This window comes from Pogona vitticeps, chromosome 1 (genome assembly GCF_051106095.1).
Source record: "Pogona vitticeps strain Pit_001003342236 chromosome 1, PviZW2.1, whole genome shotgun sequence".
In the NCBI taxonomy this organism is placed as follows: Eukaryota; Metazoa; Chordata; class Lepidosauria; order Squamata; family Agamidae; genus Pogona; species Pogona vitticeps.
Genome location: NC_135783.1, coordinates 331,197,519 through 331,216,893, shown reverse-complemented (window position 1 = coordinate 331,216,893; position 19,375 = coordinate 331,197,519). Strand labels below are relative to the sequence as shown.

Here is a 19,375-nt window from a genome sequence, read left to right as displayed (position 1 = left end):
TAATAATCAGGAATATCTAGGTATGGATGATCTTGGATTTTATTTCCAGCAACACATACTTCAGGATGGTTCAGGATTGTTCAAAACATTCAGGATTGTTTTGTTACTTGTTATAGCTGACCTTCCACATTTCAGACCTCTTTTGATTTCTTGACTGTTCAATTAGTATTAATTAAATTGGTAATAATTCATTCTGAGGAAGTTATTTTAAATTTCTTAGGTTGCTACTGCTTCAAAATTTATTACGAAGTCCAAATTCTGAGTCGTACTCTATTTGACTGTTGTTATATCATTTTCATTCCTTTCCCCACTCTTTATAGATGGTGCAGCAGGATTTCCTATATCCAACACTGGTTTACGGGATGTAGAAAATATTCTTGCAACACTGAGATCTGAGGTAGGATATTAGTCTGTAAAAGTGGAAGTTAGGTTGACAACGTACACTTCTGTATTCTCTAACATAGTGGTCCCCAACCTAACATATGCAGTACTTTCCATATTTTCAGTATACAGTATATTACATTGGATATAGAATTTCTTTTTGGAAGTTGCTACTTACTTTTTCTCCCTAGAATGAGAGGCTGAAGAAGGTTTGTAATGATCTGGAGGAAAAGCATGAAGCAGCAGAACTTCAAATAAAGCAACAATCCATAGAATACCGCAATCAGCTACAACAGAAAGAGGTACACAGTGGCTTCAATAATGTTGAACAAAATCAGTGTACACGTTCATCTTTTAAGAGAGTCAAAGCAATGTAGAGGTTAGCATGTTGCACTGGGGCTTAGGAGGTCTGAGTTCAAGTCTTGAAGTACCCATGAAACTGATTAGATGACCTTGGGCCAGTTAATTTCTGCAGGCTGACCAACCTCACATGATTGTTGTCAGGAATAAAGTGGGAAAGGGGAGAGCCATATATGTCTCTTTAAGCCCACTGGAGGAAAGGTTGGATAGAGGTGTTATCTAATTAGATTACCTATTAAATATATGAATGCCCAGTGTGGTGTAGTGGATAGAGTAACGGACTTCAGGAGACCTGGGCTCAGTTCCCCAGCTCTGCCATGGAAACTCACTGCGGTTGGAACTGGTAACACTGCTCCTTAAGTACCTCATGTATCTTGAAAACCCTATTAGAATTGTTATAAGTCAGTTCTAATTTGATAGCACATCACAACACAAGAACAACTAAAATAAATGCTGGCAGAAATCCTGTTGGCACAAGTATCTCTGTAGAAAGGTGATCACACTAGCAGCAGGGGAAGATTTTTCAATAATTAAGTAATTCCCCTTTCTCTCTTGTGGTTTGTCCAACTTACAAATAATTTGTTTCATTCTATGGTAGCTGTGGGATGAAAGGAGGTAGTATTTCATTATGGAAAATCTCTTTGTACTAGTAATACTATCCAGTAGCAATGGTTTTTCATAATGGAAGACTTTTTCTGTCCATTTCATGGCTTCCATACAATGAAACTGATTATTCACAGGCTGAACAAGCCACAGGAAAGAAAAGAGAAGTCTTCAAATACCAGGTATCTCACCCTGGTAGCTACATATTGTCTTTTTACATTGTACTCAACAGGATTTATAATTTGTTATCTTTAAGATGAACATACGTTGTAAATTAAGACAGTGAGCAGAATCCTGTTGGAAGATCTGCGTGCAGAACATTAATCACAGAAATAGTTTCTGGGGTTTTTTTGGCATGAAGTCTGTAACATGCCTGGTTTCACATTGGTTGTGAAATCAGTCATGGACTGGGCACCCCACTAATCATAAGATTGCCCACTATTTTATTAAGATTAGTATCAAAGATTATTTGATTTATGAGGGATCAGGTATCCTCACAATTTTCTTACCAAATCGTATTTTGATTCAGTTCTCTAAATTGGCTCAAGTATTTCTGTGTTGCATTGATGGATTGTAAAGAGGATTTTGTGTCTTTCATGGCAATAGGGACTGATCTGCTGTCTACTTGTTCTGTTTTTCCTTTCCCATATGGGAAAGTCATAAGAAAAGTGAAAGAGGTTATACTCAACCAGCAGTCTGAGATAACAGCTGAGCCTTATAGTTAGGATTCAACCAGCTCCATGAAGCTCTGGCTGAGGCTACTTCTCCACCTCCTTTCCCATGCTGAGAAATGAAGGGGAAGAATTGGAGGAGTGATTGGTCAGGAGCATGCTGTCCCTGTGATGGCTGTTTCCTAGTTCCGGAAAAGCTATGCGAATCAAATCCCGGTTCCTTACTTGAGGCAGAAATTGGAAAATATCACCTGGTGCTTCAGCCAGAGACCCATTGAAATCAGTAGCCTTGCCCCTGACATAATTAGACTTGCAGAGAGGTCCAAATAATCTGCCCCATCTTGTTTTCTAAAAGTTTCCCACCCTCAATGTGAGACAGCAAATCTAAATTATAGGCTTGAGTTTCCAAAGCTTCTCATCACAGCATCATTTTTATGGACTTATTTGCATACTACCTGTCCCAAAGTGTACAGCTTTTTTCCTGCTTTGTAACAAGGTGGATAAAAATCAATGAATTGTTAAAACCATATTGATTTAAAACATAATTTACATCCCAATTTATTTTTAAATGGTTGTTTAAATTTAAATCATAAAAAGTCCAATTTTTGAAATTCAAATTATGATATTTTTTTCTGTGTATAAGATGATACTTTTTCCTAAAATAGTTAGAGCAAAAATTGAGGGTCATCTTATACATGGAAGCAAGGCAAACTGCTGGCACGCAGAGCTCTCTCTGTTGGCACATGAGCCACGTCGATGTTGCTGCCCATGCTAGCCCAGTGCAGGGCACAACACTGCTTGCTGCTGGGGCTCAGATCAAGCTCACGCCACACCTTGTCCGCTGCCCTGCGATCGGGCAGCTGCAGTTAATGGGGAGTCTCGAGGGGTGGCTGAGCATGGCTCCTCCTCCGCCTCTGCCTCCTGCTGTTGCCACCACTGCTGCCCAATCGCCTCCTCCTGTGCCACTGCCGGGACTCAGCCCAAGCTCACACCACCGCCTTGTCCCCTCCCCAAAGGGAGCCGTGAGTGGTGCTGGAGGAGGCGATTGGGTGGTGGCGGCAGCAGGAGGTGAAGGAGAAGCTGCACTTGGCTGCCGCTCAGCACGCAACACGGCTGCCCATTGACGGTGACTCCGGCACCACAGGAGAGTGAGTGAGCAGGATGGATGAGCAGCAGAGGAGCAGCAGAACAGCGGAGGAAGCCCGGATGAAGGCTCTGCTATATTTTGGGACGGGGGAGAAGGCATCCCTTGGCCAGTCCTCTGGAGGATGTGCCGGCCCAGAGGATGCCCACTGGATTGGGCGCTCAGGCTCAAAAGGGTCAAAATTGTGGGGTGTCTTATACATGGGGGCATCTTGTACACGAGAAAATATGGTAAATCAAATCCACTTTGTAGCACAGTCCTGAAAACTCTCCTTGCTCAGTGGAAGTACATTTTGTAGTTGGTAATGCAATAATTTCTTGAGATTATCTGTTTGTCTTTAATAAACTGTAAATGTCATTATGCTTTATTTCCATTTATTTAGGTGGAAATCAGTCATCTTAAAGCTAGGCAGAATACACTTCAAGAGCAACTACAGAAGGTTCAGTCAGCTGCTCAGTCATCACAGTTAGGACCTGCTGTCTCTTCATCAACTAGGACATCAGCTTCTTTTGTCCCTATGGTTAGAAATAGTCCTGCTGGTTTTCAGAGTGATGACATGGATTTTGGAGATGTCATCTGGTCCCAGCAAGAAATAAATAGACTGTCCAATGAAGTTTCTCGGCTTGAGTCTGAAGTTGACCATTGGAAGCAAATTGCACAGGTAGATTGCCTTTCTGTGTAACCATTGCATTGCTTCAATGACGTACTTTTTTCCAGTAAACAGGGCGGAAGCTTATAATAACCAGTGTTGCAGTCTATATAGACTACAGATAGGGGTGTTGTCAGGAAGTATTTTCCTTACCTTCCACTAGAAGGAAGAGCCTAAGGTGGCTTATAGTCTTCATAAAATAATAAATACAACCAGATTTAATTGTAAAATCAAATGAAACTACCCCACTGTAAAAACTGTTAAAATCAACTAAATGCATTGGAACCATTAAAAGTAAGAACATGTGCTGTTAAAAACAGCATAGCAGGACAGGTTAGGTTAACATTCTAAACTTTATCTCTGGATTTCATTGTGGCACAGTGGTTAAACTGCTGTATTGGAGTCAAAATTGTGTTCAGTCTCAGGTAGCTGGCTCAAGGTTCACTTTGAAAGCTTTGATTTGCACATTATAGATAATCCTAGCAAAACTGGCCCACAATGTTCTTAAAGTCAGTCTACTCTTTAACCTTGTGGCCTCTTTTGGTTTTATTAAGTATTATCTAATTCTGAAACCTTATAACTATATGTTCCTCTTTGTTGCTGCATACATATTTTAAAGACATTTTGACAGACTGTTGACCTATTGTTGCCTCCTTCCTCATTTTATTTAGTTTTCCAGATTAGAAGGAGCAAATTACACAGATCAGAATGAAATCTGCAAGCTTCAAAATATTATAAAGGTAAGGAAATGAATTTTCATAAATTAAAAAAATTAGCTCCCCTTTGCAACTGCTATAATTTCCCTTTATTCTTCCAGTCTGTAGATATTCATGTGTGTTCATACTTTAGCTTTGGTAAAGGAGTTGGATGAATATGTGAATATGGCTATAAATGCTGATAGACATTTTCCCCCTCAAGGGGAATTATGACAGTGAGCATGGAAGTATTTTGTGTGGTTTTTTTTCAGCAGCATGCAGTCACTTTTCTTGCAAATTTTAAAATATATACTTCTTAAAATATGTAAACTGTATAAGCCATTGAACTAGGCTGTGACGTTCACCCCGTGCCCCGGTTTCTTTTTCTCAACCCAAGTGGTTCATGCTGCTGATGTTCCCTCTTTCTTTCGCTGCCACCAGTGGATTTCTTTATCCACGCAGTAAAGGACTTCAGTCTGACACTGGCTGCCAACAACAGAATTTATTTATTAAAGGGTATTAGGGTAATTCAGAATCACAGATGGTCTTTATTCAGTTCATAGAATCAAAATCATTGAAATACCATATATTCTGCCACACATTCTATCACCTCCTGTTTTATTTATTCACTTTAACCAGTTTATCTATATTAGTTACAGTTCTCATTCTTTCTCTCTCTCTGCAAACCTCTCTCCTTCTCTCTCACTCACTCTCTAACTGCCTCAGCTGACTCTCTGCCTCCACCCCTCCTGTCCTCTCATTTTGTTGTTGTTTAGTTGTTTACTCGTGTCCGACTCTTCATGACCCCATGGACCAGAGCACGCCAGGCCCTCCTATCTTCCACTGCCTTCCGGAGTTGGGTCAAATTCATGCTGGTAGCTTCTCATAGGCTTATGCAAATGAACTCCCACTATGAGTGATAGGTGTGATGTGGGGCATCCGTCACGCAGGCCCTCAAGATGATGTGAATATAGTTGTGTTTTATTCTATAAGGATGCTCTCTTTCTTAGCATAAATTAACTAAGCCATTGTACCTTCTTAAGTTTGTACAGTTCAGGATCTCAGTTCATTATCTGCTCGGTTAAGCAAAAGAACCCAGTCTCATAACAAGAATCTTTCAAATTGTGGATAATACAGTGTTGTCTTCAGGTGTTTTCCATAAAATGTTATGCATTGATAACACTAAAATTTTATTTTCCAAAACTATTAAATTATAAATTGCATGTACATTTTAGGAGCTGAAACAGAACTTGAGTCAAGAAATAGATGAACACCAGCATGAGCTTTCAGTATTACAGGATGCACATCGTCAAAAATTAGCAGACATAAGTCGACGTCATAGAGAAGAACTGGATGAATACGAGACACGAATAGAAGAACTTGAGGAGCAAGTGCAGAAAGGTCTTGCTTCTTATTTAGTAGTGTCAAGACATTTTTGACAAGCTGTTACTACCAATCATAGCTGTTGAGCATACCCAGAATTTTATGCATCTTTTTCATGTTTGTAGTGCTTGTGGTACTTTTCACTTAAATTCTAGACCATTCTTCACCACAGAATACAGTTTACCAAAAAATAAAGGAAAACAAAGCCTTCTACCACATCCATTCCCTATCACTTATTTCTTTTATCATTGTACCTTATTTACTTACTATTCTATAAATAAACACATAAAGAATACCATTTCATAAGAACTCAATCTTCATTTTTTTTCCCTCAAAAATTACGCTGTTGCTTTTCTTTTTTTAGCTGCATTTTATAAATAATTTGGCTCAAAAAGAGCTATTTGGTAGGCTTTCGGGTATTTTTAAAATAATGTGTTGTTTTATTATGACTACCACTCTCAGTCAATATAGCTGATGGTCAATCTAAAGTACTTTTCTTGTTATAATTTACTAAGTACCTATTTCATTTGTGGCCATCTTCCAGGATACTCAGGGAAGCATATTGTACTGAAAATTAGGTGGTTATTCTTTTTTTATTCTCGTAACAGTATGTGACAGACACTTAGATACAGCGATTGAGCAAGAATATCTTGGCTGGATGTGAATTTAAACCTCAGCTGAGTTCTAAGATGTTTTTGCTGTTTTCCTTCCAACATATCTGGTGTTAATCTTATGTTATAAGCCAAGCTTTCTTTCTTTGCTCTTTCTCTTTAGTATTTACATCCTGCCCTATTAACATGTGATAACATGGGGCAAAAGAAGAGCATTTTAAAATAATTTAAATATTAAGAAATGTTTGTATGTTTTAAACCATGTAAGACAATTTTAACTGTTTAAATGTTAGATGCTAAGGTGTGCTTGATTACCGCTGCCATCATTGTAAACTAGTGGGTGTGGGTTATGGGGTGTATAAGTCAAAATATCTGGAGGCTGTTGTGAACAAATGATTCCAGAGGAATTGGTAAATGAGCCCCAGCATGTTACTTGATAGTTGCAGCTCCTGTCTTACAACTTCACCAGAAAACCTCATACAGCCCTACATTCTGTCTAAATAATTAATCACATGGGGGTAAGATTCATCATATAAATTAAAAGCTTTCTTCCCACTGTATCCTTCTACAACCCTGTGAGATCAGTCAGGCCAAGACAGTATTACTGGCTCATAGCTACACAGTTTGTTTTATGACTCATTGGGACTAAAACCTTGTACAGATGGGTTATTCTTCCATTTAAAAAACTCAGTATGACCTTAGCAGGTAATATTTGAAACTAAGATTAATGGGGAGGGGAGCACATGATAGACTGTAATGAGAAGGAAAATCAACTTCTATCATACTGAGACCCAAAATACTCTCATCTGTACTACATCAGTTCAGTTTGGGTAGGGCTAGCATACTGATGAGGAATGAGATCTGAAGCTTAAAACCCTCTGGCTGTGTATGAATGCTTAGTTGCTACCTACGTGGCAAAGAACAGCTTCATTCTCCTCTGGGCTTTTTGATCATGCTTTTAGGAAAGGAGAGATCTATGAGAAAGAGAATCATCATCATCATGGCTCTTTAGGCAGGCCTTCCCTCCTGTCAGTACCTAAATTATTTGCTATCTTCAATTGTATTAATGTTGTTTTATTTTATTTTATTATTCTTGAGTGGTGTTAGCCACCCAGAGTAGACTTTGGTCTAGATGAGTGGGATATCAAATAAATAAATAATAGAACTTCAAAGCTGGAAGGAACCTTATGAATCATGGAATATATCCCTGTCAAGGAGGTACATTGGGGAATCTAGCTCCCAACCTCTGGCTCTGAGCCAGATGCCTAAACCATTGAGCAATCCAGCAGTTCATAATCTTGGCACACTTCACAGATTCCTGTCTTCATCTTCCATAGGTGGAAAAAGGCTTGACAAGGGAATCAGAGGAGTGTTGCAGTGATAAGAGATTTTTCTTCTTCATTTGTTTATGTGAAACAAATCAGGGCTGGGTGCAGGGCTGCCACATAGGAAAAACAATGTCTCAGGATCTGAATGGAATGGAGGATTATTTATTAATGTGTTGGGAGGGCATGTAAAAAGCTTCCAGCAGACCTCTCAAAGTAATGCTTGGGGCCCTGACTGGAAAAAGGTTGTTTCTAGTGTCAGATAAGAGTCTGACACTTGAATAGCCCTCAAGAGTCCTACAGAACTTTATAGACCTCTGTGATGGAAAAATCAGAAGCTTGTTTTCATTATAGCTGGCATTTATCCCCAAAAAGGGTTAATTCTAGAATGAAATTTGACAATCATTTCCAATCATATCAACATTCATCCTGGTATCAAGATATAAATCTTTTCATTGTTGTACTGACTTCAGGCAACATCACCTTGTCTATTTTTACAGGCTTTATTCCTCTACATTGCTTCTATGTTCCCTTAGCACAAAAATAGTAAAATAAATAATAAGTCAGAATGTATTGAAAACAGCAATGAAAAAGCTGCAGGCATAAATGCTTAACAAATATGAAAACTAAACTAAAGTGGCAAGCATATACTTAAGTCAATTCACTTCAAAATACATGAACATGTACAGTAAAACACCAAAAATAATGTTTTAATTACATTCTAAAAAACGAAAGAGCTTATAGCCTAAAAAGGTACAATTAGAACAACAGAAAATACATTTCTATAATGCCACAGTTATTAAAAGTGAGAACATAATGAAATAAAATTCATTTCTTTTCCATTAAGCATATTATAAGAACACTCAAAAATTATTCTAATTGGTCATCCAGCCAGCGTGTGTGTGGCATAATATGATGTGTTTTACTTTAATGTATTTGTTGCTTGCCTCCCTATATTTGTACTTCTCTTAGATGCTTACATTTCCCTTCTATCTGTGAACAGTGGACTTTTGCAGGACCTGTAAACCATAGAGTTCTGGGTATACAATGAAAAAAATGTAATAAAAATTTCTGTTGCTTTTACTGTGTATGACAATACAGTTCCTGTAAATCAGAATCTGCCTGCAGATCTTAGTGGATGTGAGATGCATGGGTCTAGTAAAATAGTTATACAGTAAATACCTGATGATCCAAAAATCATTGTTAAATGTCCCTGGTACTTTGTTTTATGACATCCTTGAAGAAAATGCCCATAAAAGTTTTCCCCTCTTGTTTTATAGCTGGTGGGATTTTTGACAGTTCTAATGAACACGACCTACAGAAAAGTGGATCTGACTCTGCGGCACCTCTTTTGAAGAACTTGCAGGATAAAGTGAAAAGTTTAAGTCAAGAGTTATCCTCAGCAGCTGAAGAAAAACATTGTCTCATAAAAGAACTTGAATTGATGAAGAAGGGGAAGACTCAACTAGAACAGGAATGTGAAAGACTAAAAACTGAATTCAGTACACTTCAAACATCTATTCTTGAAGAACAGGCTGATCTGAATTTACAGCAGATGATTGCTAAGAATTCAGTTGAGTCACTTCAGACAGAAGTGCTCCGACTACAGCAATCGTTACTTGGTATGATGGCACGAGCAATTTGGTGCTACCCTTTGCCTAGTCTTAATATATGAAGACCATTTTAGGAAAAATGTGAAATTGGGGCTCAAAAAGGCATGCACATGGACAAAGCAGAGGGGCCATTTGACAGTTTTCTGTTCCAGTAGTTTCTACTCAGGATGATGGGGGGGCTGTAATCTGATGAAGAAACTTGAAGTATCTCTTAGGAATCTATCCTGTTTGGTTCCTAGCCTAATTGTATGAAAATGAGTGCCTGTAAGAACATTTTAAAAGCATAGGGCTTTTTTTCTGAAGGATTTCTCAAAATTATGCTGCTGTCCTGTGTTTGCTTTTCTGTCACTGAAAAAAAGCTAAGTTCTCTTGGATGTCCCATTGTAGCTTAGTTTTGTGTTGTTTTCAAAGGGATAAGATTGTGTTCAAAGTGATGGAATATTAACACATTACTTTTAGTATGCAGTATTCACTGCTGTTTTTAATGTGAGTATTTCAGCTTGTAACTTAAGTTCTTTTCTGATCAACTGTCTCTGACTTATTTTCTTCTTTAAAAAGTAGCTCATTTATCCATTTTCTTTACAGATGCAGAGAATGAAATTACAAGACTGAAAAGATTAGATCAGGTAAACAGATTGCTAAAGGGAAAGAAATTGTTGTTTACTGTCTGGTTTGCCATCCACCCATACAAACACCCATGGAGGACATTATGCTGGTTTATGATTTTGGTAACTATTATGAATAGGATATCAAAGGGAATGCATGGCCCTCTATTGCCAGATGCTGCCCAAGACCCAGCTATGTGCTTTAATATTTGGGGTCAGCGAAAAAGGGACTTTCCTTCTCTTTCCAGCTGTTGCAGTCCTGCATGCTGCCAAAACCTGCTCCAGGAGGTTTCATAGTGTGCCCTAACCAGTTTTTAGGATGAAATAAGACCACTGAAGGGGAGGGGAGTTGTTAATTATGGTGGAAGCTGTGGGATCCAACTTAAGTTCATCACTAGATTCTGGCCATGGGCTCACCAAGACATAATTGCCTTTTGATGCCTTAGAAAACGGATACATAGAGCCAACTTATGTTGCTTAGCATAAGTTAGATCATAACATTGAGTCCATTCCTCCTAATAAGAATTGCTGTGAACTGCTTTGTTTACGAGGAATGGGCCCAAAATTATGATTCAACTTCCACTGAGCAACAGAATTTTAGCCATTGTCTGTGACAGATCAAAATCCTTTAGTGTCATACACCTATCTTAGAAATGCGCTCTCTCTCAAAAAGAAGAAACATTTTCTAAATGTATTCTCAAATGCTTTCACGGCCGTGAGTCGATGGTCGTTGTAGGTTTTTCAGTCTGTTTGGCCATTTTCTGGAGGTTTTTTTTCCCCCCTAAGTTTTGCCAGTCTCTGTGGTCAGCATCTTCAGAGAACAGGAGCTAGAACTCTGTTTCTGTTCTGGTGTAGTGTGTGGAACAGCTGAGTATTTGTAGCTGTGGATCAGCTTTTTGTCCTTTTCACCTTAGACAACAAACTCTACCCAGTCACAAGGACTGGTGATCACTGCACACAAAAGACTAGCTAACGACACCCATCAGTCACAGTGATAGATCATCTCCCCCTTATCACAACAATACACCCATAATAAAAAATACCGTGATCACCATAATCACCCAATCTCCTGAAAAGGACAAAAAGCTAATCCCACAGTTACAAATACTCAACTATCCCACATACTACACCAGAACACAGACAGAGTTCTAGCTTCTGTCCTCTGAAGATGCTGGCCACAGACACTGGTGAAACGGTAGGAAGAAAAAAAAAGCCTCCAGAACATGGCCAAACAACCTGAAAAGCCTAGAACAACCATCATTTTCTGAATGTTAATTTTGTTTTTTGCCCTTTTAGGGTGTTTTTTTGTTTAGGTATTTTTAACTCAGCTGATCAATAGATACTCTTACATGATATACCCATTGTATGAATAAAATTTAACACTGGCTTTACATTATCAGTATAAGTAAATTTCTTTTTCTCACTTCATGCTTCAGTTTTCTGCATTTCAAAAAATTATCTCCAGAGATTCCCTGGTTCTCCAGAGCCAGTATCAGAGAGGTGGGGAATCCTCTCCTCCAATTTCCATTATATTCTGTTTGTATGATATTGGAAGTCAAACATTGGATATTGACCTATATTATTTTATTTATGAAAGTAAACTGTTCTACTTCCATCAAGAAATTATATTTGATTTATGTGATTCTTAATAGAGAAATGGTTGCCTGGCCTACTACAATGTACTGCTAATCTGAGCATGTTGTTATATGCCACTTTTATAGTTAAATGTCATTGTGCTTGCTTTGCATGCATTTTGTTGTAATTGAAAGGTCACAGACTGTACCTTTTTTCCATTTTATTTCCCTCTAGGCTCACTACCTACCACTCCAGTATGTGTTTCTATATACCTGCAACTGGGAATAATCATGCATCAGATGACATGAACTAGTTTTTAAAAACCTTTTGTCAAAATTATTGGATTATTATGAAACTGACTTATACTGAGTTACATACAGCATTGTGGCATCTTGTCTACTTTGCCTGCAAGGTTTTACTTAGGATTCTTTCCTAGTCCTTTATAGAAATTCCTAGTATTCGCCTGTGGACTCACACCCAAGTATTAAACATACCTGTTCCTCCTTATTTCCTAAGTCTGATGAAATGGTGTGTCTTCAGAACCAAAAATCTGTTTGTTGGTTTTGCTATACATGCCTATTTCTCAGGAAATGACCACAGATATTTCTAAGGAAAGAAAATATGTTGAAGAACGCCGAGGGATTTTTATAACTGAAGATGCACAGTTAGGAGGAGGGCACATTCTGTAACCTGCAACCAGGAGTCAGTCAGGTCAAGGATACACTCCATGCTGAAATAAAGTGAGCAAATGAAGTGTGCAATTCGTTGAAACCTTTCCTGTCGCATTTCTGATTTTCCTCTTGCCACAGAATGTGGATGAGAAAGTAATGTTCACACTTACCTTGAGATGTTTTCCTCTATATAGGGAGAAAAGGACATCCTTGCAATGGGTTGTGCCTCCTGTTCACCTAGATAGGCAGGGGCTTATAGTCGTTTTTGTTTCTGAGCTCCCAGCTACCTTTGATGGTGAGAACAAACCAGGAATCTTATGTCCACACCTCAAACTTGATAAACTAAGTTTAAAAAAAGAACAGGGCATAGTAGAATATTGAACCAGGAGGACAGATAGCCTTCACTTCCCCCTTAATCCCCAGTATAACCAAACTATCCCAACAGCATCAGTTAGCAGCTGTAGCTGGGTGGGGAGGGATAAAAGGAGTATATTATAGTAAGTACCACTGTTACTTTTTTCTACAAGGGAAAGACATCCTTGTAATGGGACTTACCAAAGCTCTAAGGCTAGGTGCAGCCCTTGGCAAGGCCTCTCCCCTACTAGGAGACAACCTGTTGGAAGACCTTGCATCCGAAAAGTGCCTTTGTAGAGGCAGAGAAATCCATGCTATAAAGCCACACAAAGGAAGATTGTATATTTCAGGTAGCAGCCCTACATATACCCAACAGCAGTCTTTGTGCCAAATGCTGCGGGGTCATCACAGTTCATATAGATACCTCTAGGAACTGATTTACCCAAAGCCTTGTAGCAAGCAGCCCAACAGGCTTCAATGAATCTGTCTAAAGTTTACTTAGAGACCTTCTTTTCCATGTTCCTAGACTTAAAAGAAAGCACAGACAGAAGTAAGTGAAGGAGATGAGGAACAAGCTGCTGTCAAAGTGGAGGCAGGAACTTAGAATTCCCAGGTTGTCTTCATCACCAGAGAGAGTCAGGAGTTCAAAAAAAGATTGATTATGATTGATTATGAACTCCTGCCTATCAAGGTGAGTGGGTGGGAAAACCCACTGCAAAGATGTTCTTCTCCTCTTGTAGGAAAATCATGTCTCTGTCAATAACCTCTGCATTTCAACAAAGAGGAGGTACACATCCTGTTAAACTCTTCCTGCCTTAATACCATGGCAAAAGAGACACCTGTGAACCCAAAGTGCTATGAACGGTAGGAGCTTACCATAGATTCTCCCATCACTTTCAATATGTAGAAGTGCACAATCTCCCAGGATGTGCTAATCGAGAGAGTATAATAACGCAGTATAAAGGCCATTAAAAACAAAGTATTTAGTTTGTACAGCAATGTCTCTGCTAGTCTATTTTAACAAAAAAAAAAAACAATGACAAAGAGTCTGTCAGAATCTTGAATACAAATTCTGGCATATGATCTCACAGGCTTGCTTTTGGAAAAAAAATCCCTCACAAGTAACTTGCAAACTCATTTTTTAAATATTAATTCAATACTTAGGAACACATTCAAATTTAAATTTAGTGTCTTTTTTTTGTCTACATTAAGGAAGGATTTCAGAAGGAAGCAGCAACTTTACAGTCAAAGGGCGAGACTATGCATGTATTCCCTGAAGGACAGAATGTGGAGCTAAATCAGATGAGACAGGCCTTGGAAAAGAAACAACAGGAACTTGCTGAAAGCCTTGCTGAAAAAGAAATTCTTACAGCAGAAATAGAAGAACTGGACAAACAAAACCAAGAAGCTACACAGGTTATATATTTAATTAATTAAATGACGCAGAATTGTGTGTTCTAAGCAGGCATACTGGATGGAAGATTCTGGGAGTGATCATTCAGTGACTTTTCCAAGCTTAAGGTCTATGGTCTTTGGAAGGGGAGGGTTGTGCTCTAAAAAATAATGTTTTCATTGCATGGTGTTTAGGGATATATTTTATAGTGTTAAGATGACTTGTTACCTTTTCTGTGTATAGTGCTTGCACTGTCACAGAGTCTTGGCTCTTCTGTCATCTTCCCTTAAAAGAACTTGCTCCTTTGAGGACACAGAGCCAAAACCGACATTTGCAATGTTTCAGTGTTCGTTTTTAACAAGCTTTAAACTTAGGGTTTCTGATTACCGTATTTTTCTGTGTATAAGACAATACTTTTCTCTAAAATATTTAGATTAAAAATTTAGGGTCATCTTATACACAGAAGTAAGGAGGGGGAGGGATCAAAGCGCTTTGACCCCTGCTTTCCCCCTCCACTTTCTTCACAAGGAAATGGGGGGGGGAGCAGGAATCATCAACGTGCTTTGATTCCTGCTTTCCCCCTCCACTTTTTGCGAAGAAAGTGGAGGGGAAAGCACTTTTCTCGCAAGAAAGTGCTTTCTTGTGAGGAAAGTGGAGGGGGAAAGCAGGAATCGCTTTGATGATTCCTGCTTTCCCCCTCCACTTTCTTCTGAAGAAAGAAATTCTGGGTTAGAAAAGGTTGTGGGGGTATCTTATACATGGGGGCGTATTATACATGGAAAAATACAATATGTTAACAAGAATTTCTGGAGAAAAAAATCTGAATCCCTTTTTCACTTCTAGTAGAAACATGCTTATTATAATAAGTTAGTATTGTAATGTAAAATAAGACATAGTCTAAGGCGAGAAACTTCAGTATCATGATTTGGTAACCTTTAGAATGTGGGAGACAGTAATCACCAAAGTATAGCATGTCATTCACCTGCTGGCCAGGGGCTGAGTGGTCCTAACCATAGGAAAAGGGTAAAATGGATTCCTGGTACACAGTTGTGGACCTTAGTTTGATCAATTTTATACTGTGAAGTTCAGGTTTATTTGTCTTAATGTTTAAGACAACAATATCACATGAATTTTATTTTGAAAAAACTTCACTGATTAATGAAATGTTTTTACATTCTAGCTATGTATTTGTTATGACTGGGTAGGATGGGGTGGGTTGTTTTGTTTTGTTTTTACTATTTTAACATCTGTTTGTTTTTATTTTAGCATGTGATTGTGTTAAAAGAACACCTCACTAAACAGAATGCAGAAGCTGCTAAGACTATCAACCAACTAAAACTGGACATAGATTCAGAGAAAAGAAGAACATCTAAGTTGGAAGCTGAGAAGCTGGAAATGAACAAAGAGCTAGAAAGCCAAGGACAGAAATTGCAGCTGTGTACATTTACACTTAATGATTTGCATATGACTAGGCAACAACTGGAAAATACAATAAAAGATTTAAAAGAACAGCTAAAAACATCCCAGCAGTGTAGTTCAAAATATAAACAGGAAATCGTAGAATTTAAAAGAAATATATTACAAAGGGAAGAGGAACTTTCTGCACTCCAAAATGAGTTAACAAAAATAAAAGAAGAATATGATAGTTATCAAGGTCATTCAGCCAAAGAAAGTGAAGTAGAAAATGCAAAGCTGAATGAACAAATTTCAGAAAGTAAATTAAGAAGTACAGGCTTGGAGAAATCTATTTTAGATCTTCAGATAGAAAAGGAAAATCTTCACGTAGCATATGAAGAACTTAAACAACAGTTGCAAGAAGCAAGTAGTGAAAAAAATAAGATTGTTTTTGAAAAAGATACCATGCTGGAGGCTTTAAGAATTGAAAAAGGACGATTAGAAAATGAACTAAACCAAGCTGAAAGCCAGTTGTTGGACCAGGCTCATAAATATGAGCAAACCATTGAGGAGTTGTCAAATGCACGGAACATGAATACCAGTGCATTACAGCTGGATCATGAGCGCTTAGTTAAACTAAATCAAGAGAGAGACTTCGAGATTGCAGAACTCAAGAGGAACATTGAACAAATGGAAGCTGACCATGAAGAAACTAAAGAAATGTTAACGAGTAGCTTGGAAGGACAAAAACAGCTGGCAGAGCTTATAAAAGAGAAAGAGGTTTTTGTTGAAAAGTTTAAGACAAGGGCCTCTGAGTTGGAGCAACAACATGACAATTATATTAAGGACTCCAAAAATTTTGAACTGCTGAAACAAAATTTAGAAGAAAAAGAGAAATACCTTTCAGCCATGAAAGAAGAGAACAATCATTTGAAAGAAGAAATTGAGCGACTAAAAGAACAGCAGAATAGGTCACCCCCTTTGGCTGAGCCCAAAACCCTAGATATCATCACTGAACTGGAAGCGGAAATAACACAATTAACTATACTTAAAAATAATCTTGAAGAAGAAGAGAAACTCAATAAAAAGGTGTTGGAGGATCAAAATCAGCAAATGGCCCAACTTCAGCAGTCCCTGCAAGAGTATAAAAAAGAGATAGAGGACTCTAAATTTCAGCTTCAGCAAATGAACATTGCACATGAGCAGGTATGCAGGGATAAAGATGAAGAAATCAAAAGCCTACAACGAACAATAGAGCAGTTGCACAGTCAGAAAAAAGTCATTCAGCCAGACCATACAGATCTCTTTCATGAAACCAAAGTCCAGACACTGAACGGTGAAAATGGGAATGAGAAACATGATTTATCTAAAGCTGAAATTGAAAGGCTGGTAAAAGGGATCAAGGAGAGAGAAATGGAGATTAAGCTGTTGAATGAGAAGAATGTCTCACTAAGTAGACAGATTGATCAATTAACCAAAGATGAAGTTGGCAAACTTACACAGATTATCCAAGAGAAAAACTTGGAGATACAAGCTCTTCATGCAAGGGTTTCCTCCCCGTCTTATCGACAGGATGTTCTTTTTCTTCAGCAGCAATTGCAAGCTTATGCAATGGAAAGAGAGCAAGTCCTGGCAGTTCTTAGTGAGAAGACTAGGGAGAACAGTCAGTTAAAAACAGATTATCATAAGATGATCGATATTGTAGCAGCTAAGGAAGCAGCACTGAAGAAACTGCAGGAAGAAAACCAAAAACTAGCTGGTGAATATAAAAGCAGCAGTGAAGATATGTCCCGAGAAACAATCAAAAATTTGTCTCGTATCATTAGAGAAAAAGATATTGAGATTGACGCTTTAAGCCAAAAATGTCAAACGTTATTGACTGTCCTACAGACCTCCAACATGGGTACAGGCAGTGAGTTAGGAGGAATTAATAGCAATCAGTTTGAAGAACTTTTGCAGGAGCGTGACAAACTGAAACAGCAAGTGAAGAAAATGGAAGAGTGGAAGAAACAAGTGATGACCACAGTCCAGAATATGCAGCATGAATCTGCTTCTCTCCAAGAAGAACTTCAGAAGCTTCAGGCACAAATTTCAGCTGACAGTGAGAACAGTTCTCAGTTGCAGATTGAATATAATGGCTTAATCCAGTCCTATGAACAGAATGAGCAAAAACTGAAAACATTTAGCCAAGAATTAGCACAAGTTCAGCATACCATTGGAGAGCTTAACAATACCAGGGATATTATTCTGGGCAAGCTTGATATGGTAAAACCTCTGCCATTGGTCTCTTCAACTGAAGAACATCCGTTAGATATTCCTAGCAATGTCACATCTCAGACACTTGCCAATGAAACCAAACCACTAATTGAGGAACTGGAACGCATGACAAGAAGATTGCAGGAAAAAGATGCAACCATCCATACTCTGCAGGAGAATAATCAGAGGCTGTCTGATTCTGTGGCTGCTTCATCAGAAGTAGAAAGGAAATGTCAGGAGGAGTCTCATTTGGAGATAAAGCACTTGAAGGAGAAATGTGATCTCTTGCAGAAATCGCTCAGAGAAAAAGATTTGCTCATAAAGTCAAAAAGTGATCAATTGCTTTCCTTTGGTGAAAATCTTAGCAATAAAGAGAATGAAAATGAGTTGTTGAAGCAAGGTGTCACTAACCTAAAGGAAAGAACTCTTATTTTAGAAATGGACATTTGTAAGTTGAAAGAAGAAAATGACAGAATAGTTGCAAGGTGTCAAGAAAAAGAAACAGAATTCAGAGCACTTCAAGAGACGAACATGCAGTTTTCTATGATGCTGAAGGAGAAGGAATTTGAATCTCATTCCATGAAAGAGAAGGCTCTTACATTTGAAAAAATGTTGAAAGAAAGAGAGCAGGTGTGTGATGAGTAGCATTTTTATTTTTGATTTAGAGGCAGAGGAGAAGGAGGTGTGACTGCTGCTATGTCATGCAATACATATGATTGCTGTTGGAAACAGCTAATTTTGCATATGCCAAATTCTAGGAATAATTTTAACTTTCATTGCCAACGTACATTTCTACGTCTCTTGTAGAAATATCTGATATATTGTACTGATTCTGTGTTGGGCAAAAAATGAAGAATCTCTGTAGACTGAGATAGTGACCAGTTCTATATTTTTATTATTTAAGATGTGAAGTTTGTAAATGGAAAAGAAGTGAACTGGAGTGAATAGGATTTGCAGGGTAATATGATGCATATTTATTTAGCCATAAGTTCTGCAGCATGCTATAGGACTTACTCTTACATAAGTGTGCACAGAATTGATGGTCTTAGTTTATCTATTACCGGTATATTTCTATCTGTTTTTTACGATAAAGTGCAAAAAAGTACATGAGAATACAAACTTCATCTTTTCCTGTTGGTGAATTTATCTGCAGTATGTTAGGCTTAGAGGTTATGCTCATAAGGTACATATGGGCGCTAATGATCTCTATCTTAACTAAGTGGAGATTTGAAAACTGACATCCACAGTGAAATAACCAATACAAACTTGATCTTTCTTTTAAATTTTAGTAATGTATAATTGTCCTATGGACTTCAGTAGGGCTTGCATCTAAGCAAGCAGATGTAATGAGAGCATTGAACGTTCTTCTGAAGCAATTTTGAGAGGGGTAGCTTGTTAATCTTTTAGAGCAAAATAAGAAAGAAGTATTGTGGCATTTCTGATATTGATGGATTTATTTCAGTGTAATCGTTCATGGATTACAATCCTCTTCTTCAGACCCAGTGGCAAATATTAGAAATAGCAAGGCATACACATGTACAAAAAGGTAGTGAATACTGGTGTAAAAAAACATTGTTAAGGTTAGAAAAAACAAGCAGGTATTTGGCCAGTGAGAAATGCAGAGAGAGGATGTTGTTTGGCATTGGGCTTGTTCTCCTTGTTTCTTTGTTCTTATTTATTTATTTATTCAG

The 19,375-nt window shown here is 38.1% G+C and overlaps 1 protein-coding gene across 1 annotated transcript in view; it reads left to right on the top strand.

The window, feature by feature from the left end:
- TRIP11 (thyroid hormone receptor interactor 11) overlaps nt 1-19,375 on the top strand; it is a 47,896-nt gene that overhangs the window by 4,015 nt on the left and 24,506 nt on the right. Inside the window, exons 2-10 of the mRNA XM_020802195.3 lie at nt 321-397; nt 573-683; nt 3,542-3,820; nt 4,480-4,548; nt 5,739-5,904; nt 9,103-9,444; nt 10,021-10,061; nt 13,853-14,056; nt 15,300-18,314. Of these exons, the coding sequence (XP_020657854.3) occupies nt 321-397; nt 573-683; nt 3,542-3,820; nt 4,480-4,548; nt 5,739-5,904; nt 9,103-9,444; nt 10,021-10,061; nt 13,853-14,056; nt 15,300-18,314 (4,304 nt within the window). The remainder of the gene's footprint in view (nt 1-320; nt 398-572; nt 684-3,541; nt 3,821-4,479; nt 4,549-5,738; nt 5,905-9,102; nt 9,445-10,020; nt 10,062-13,852; nt 14,057-15,299; nt 18,315-19,375) is intronic.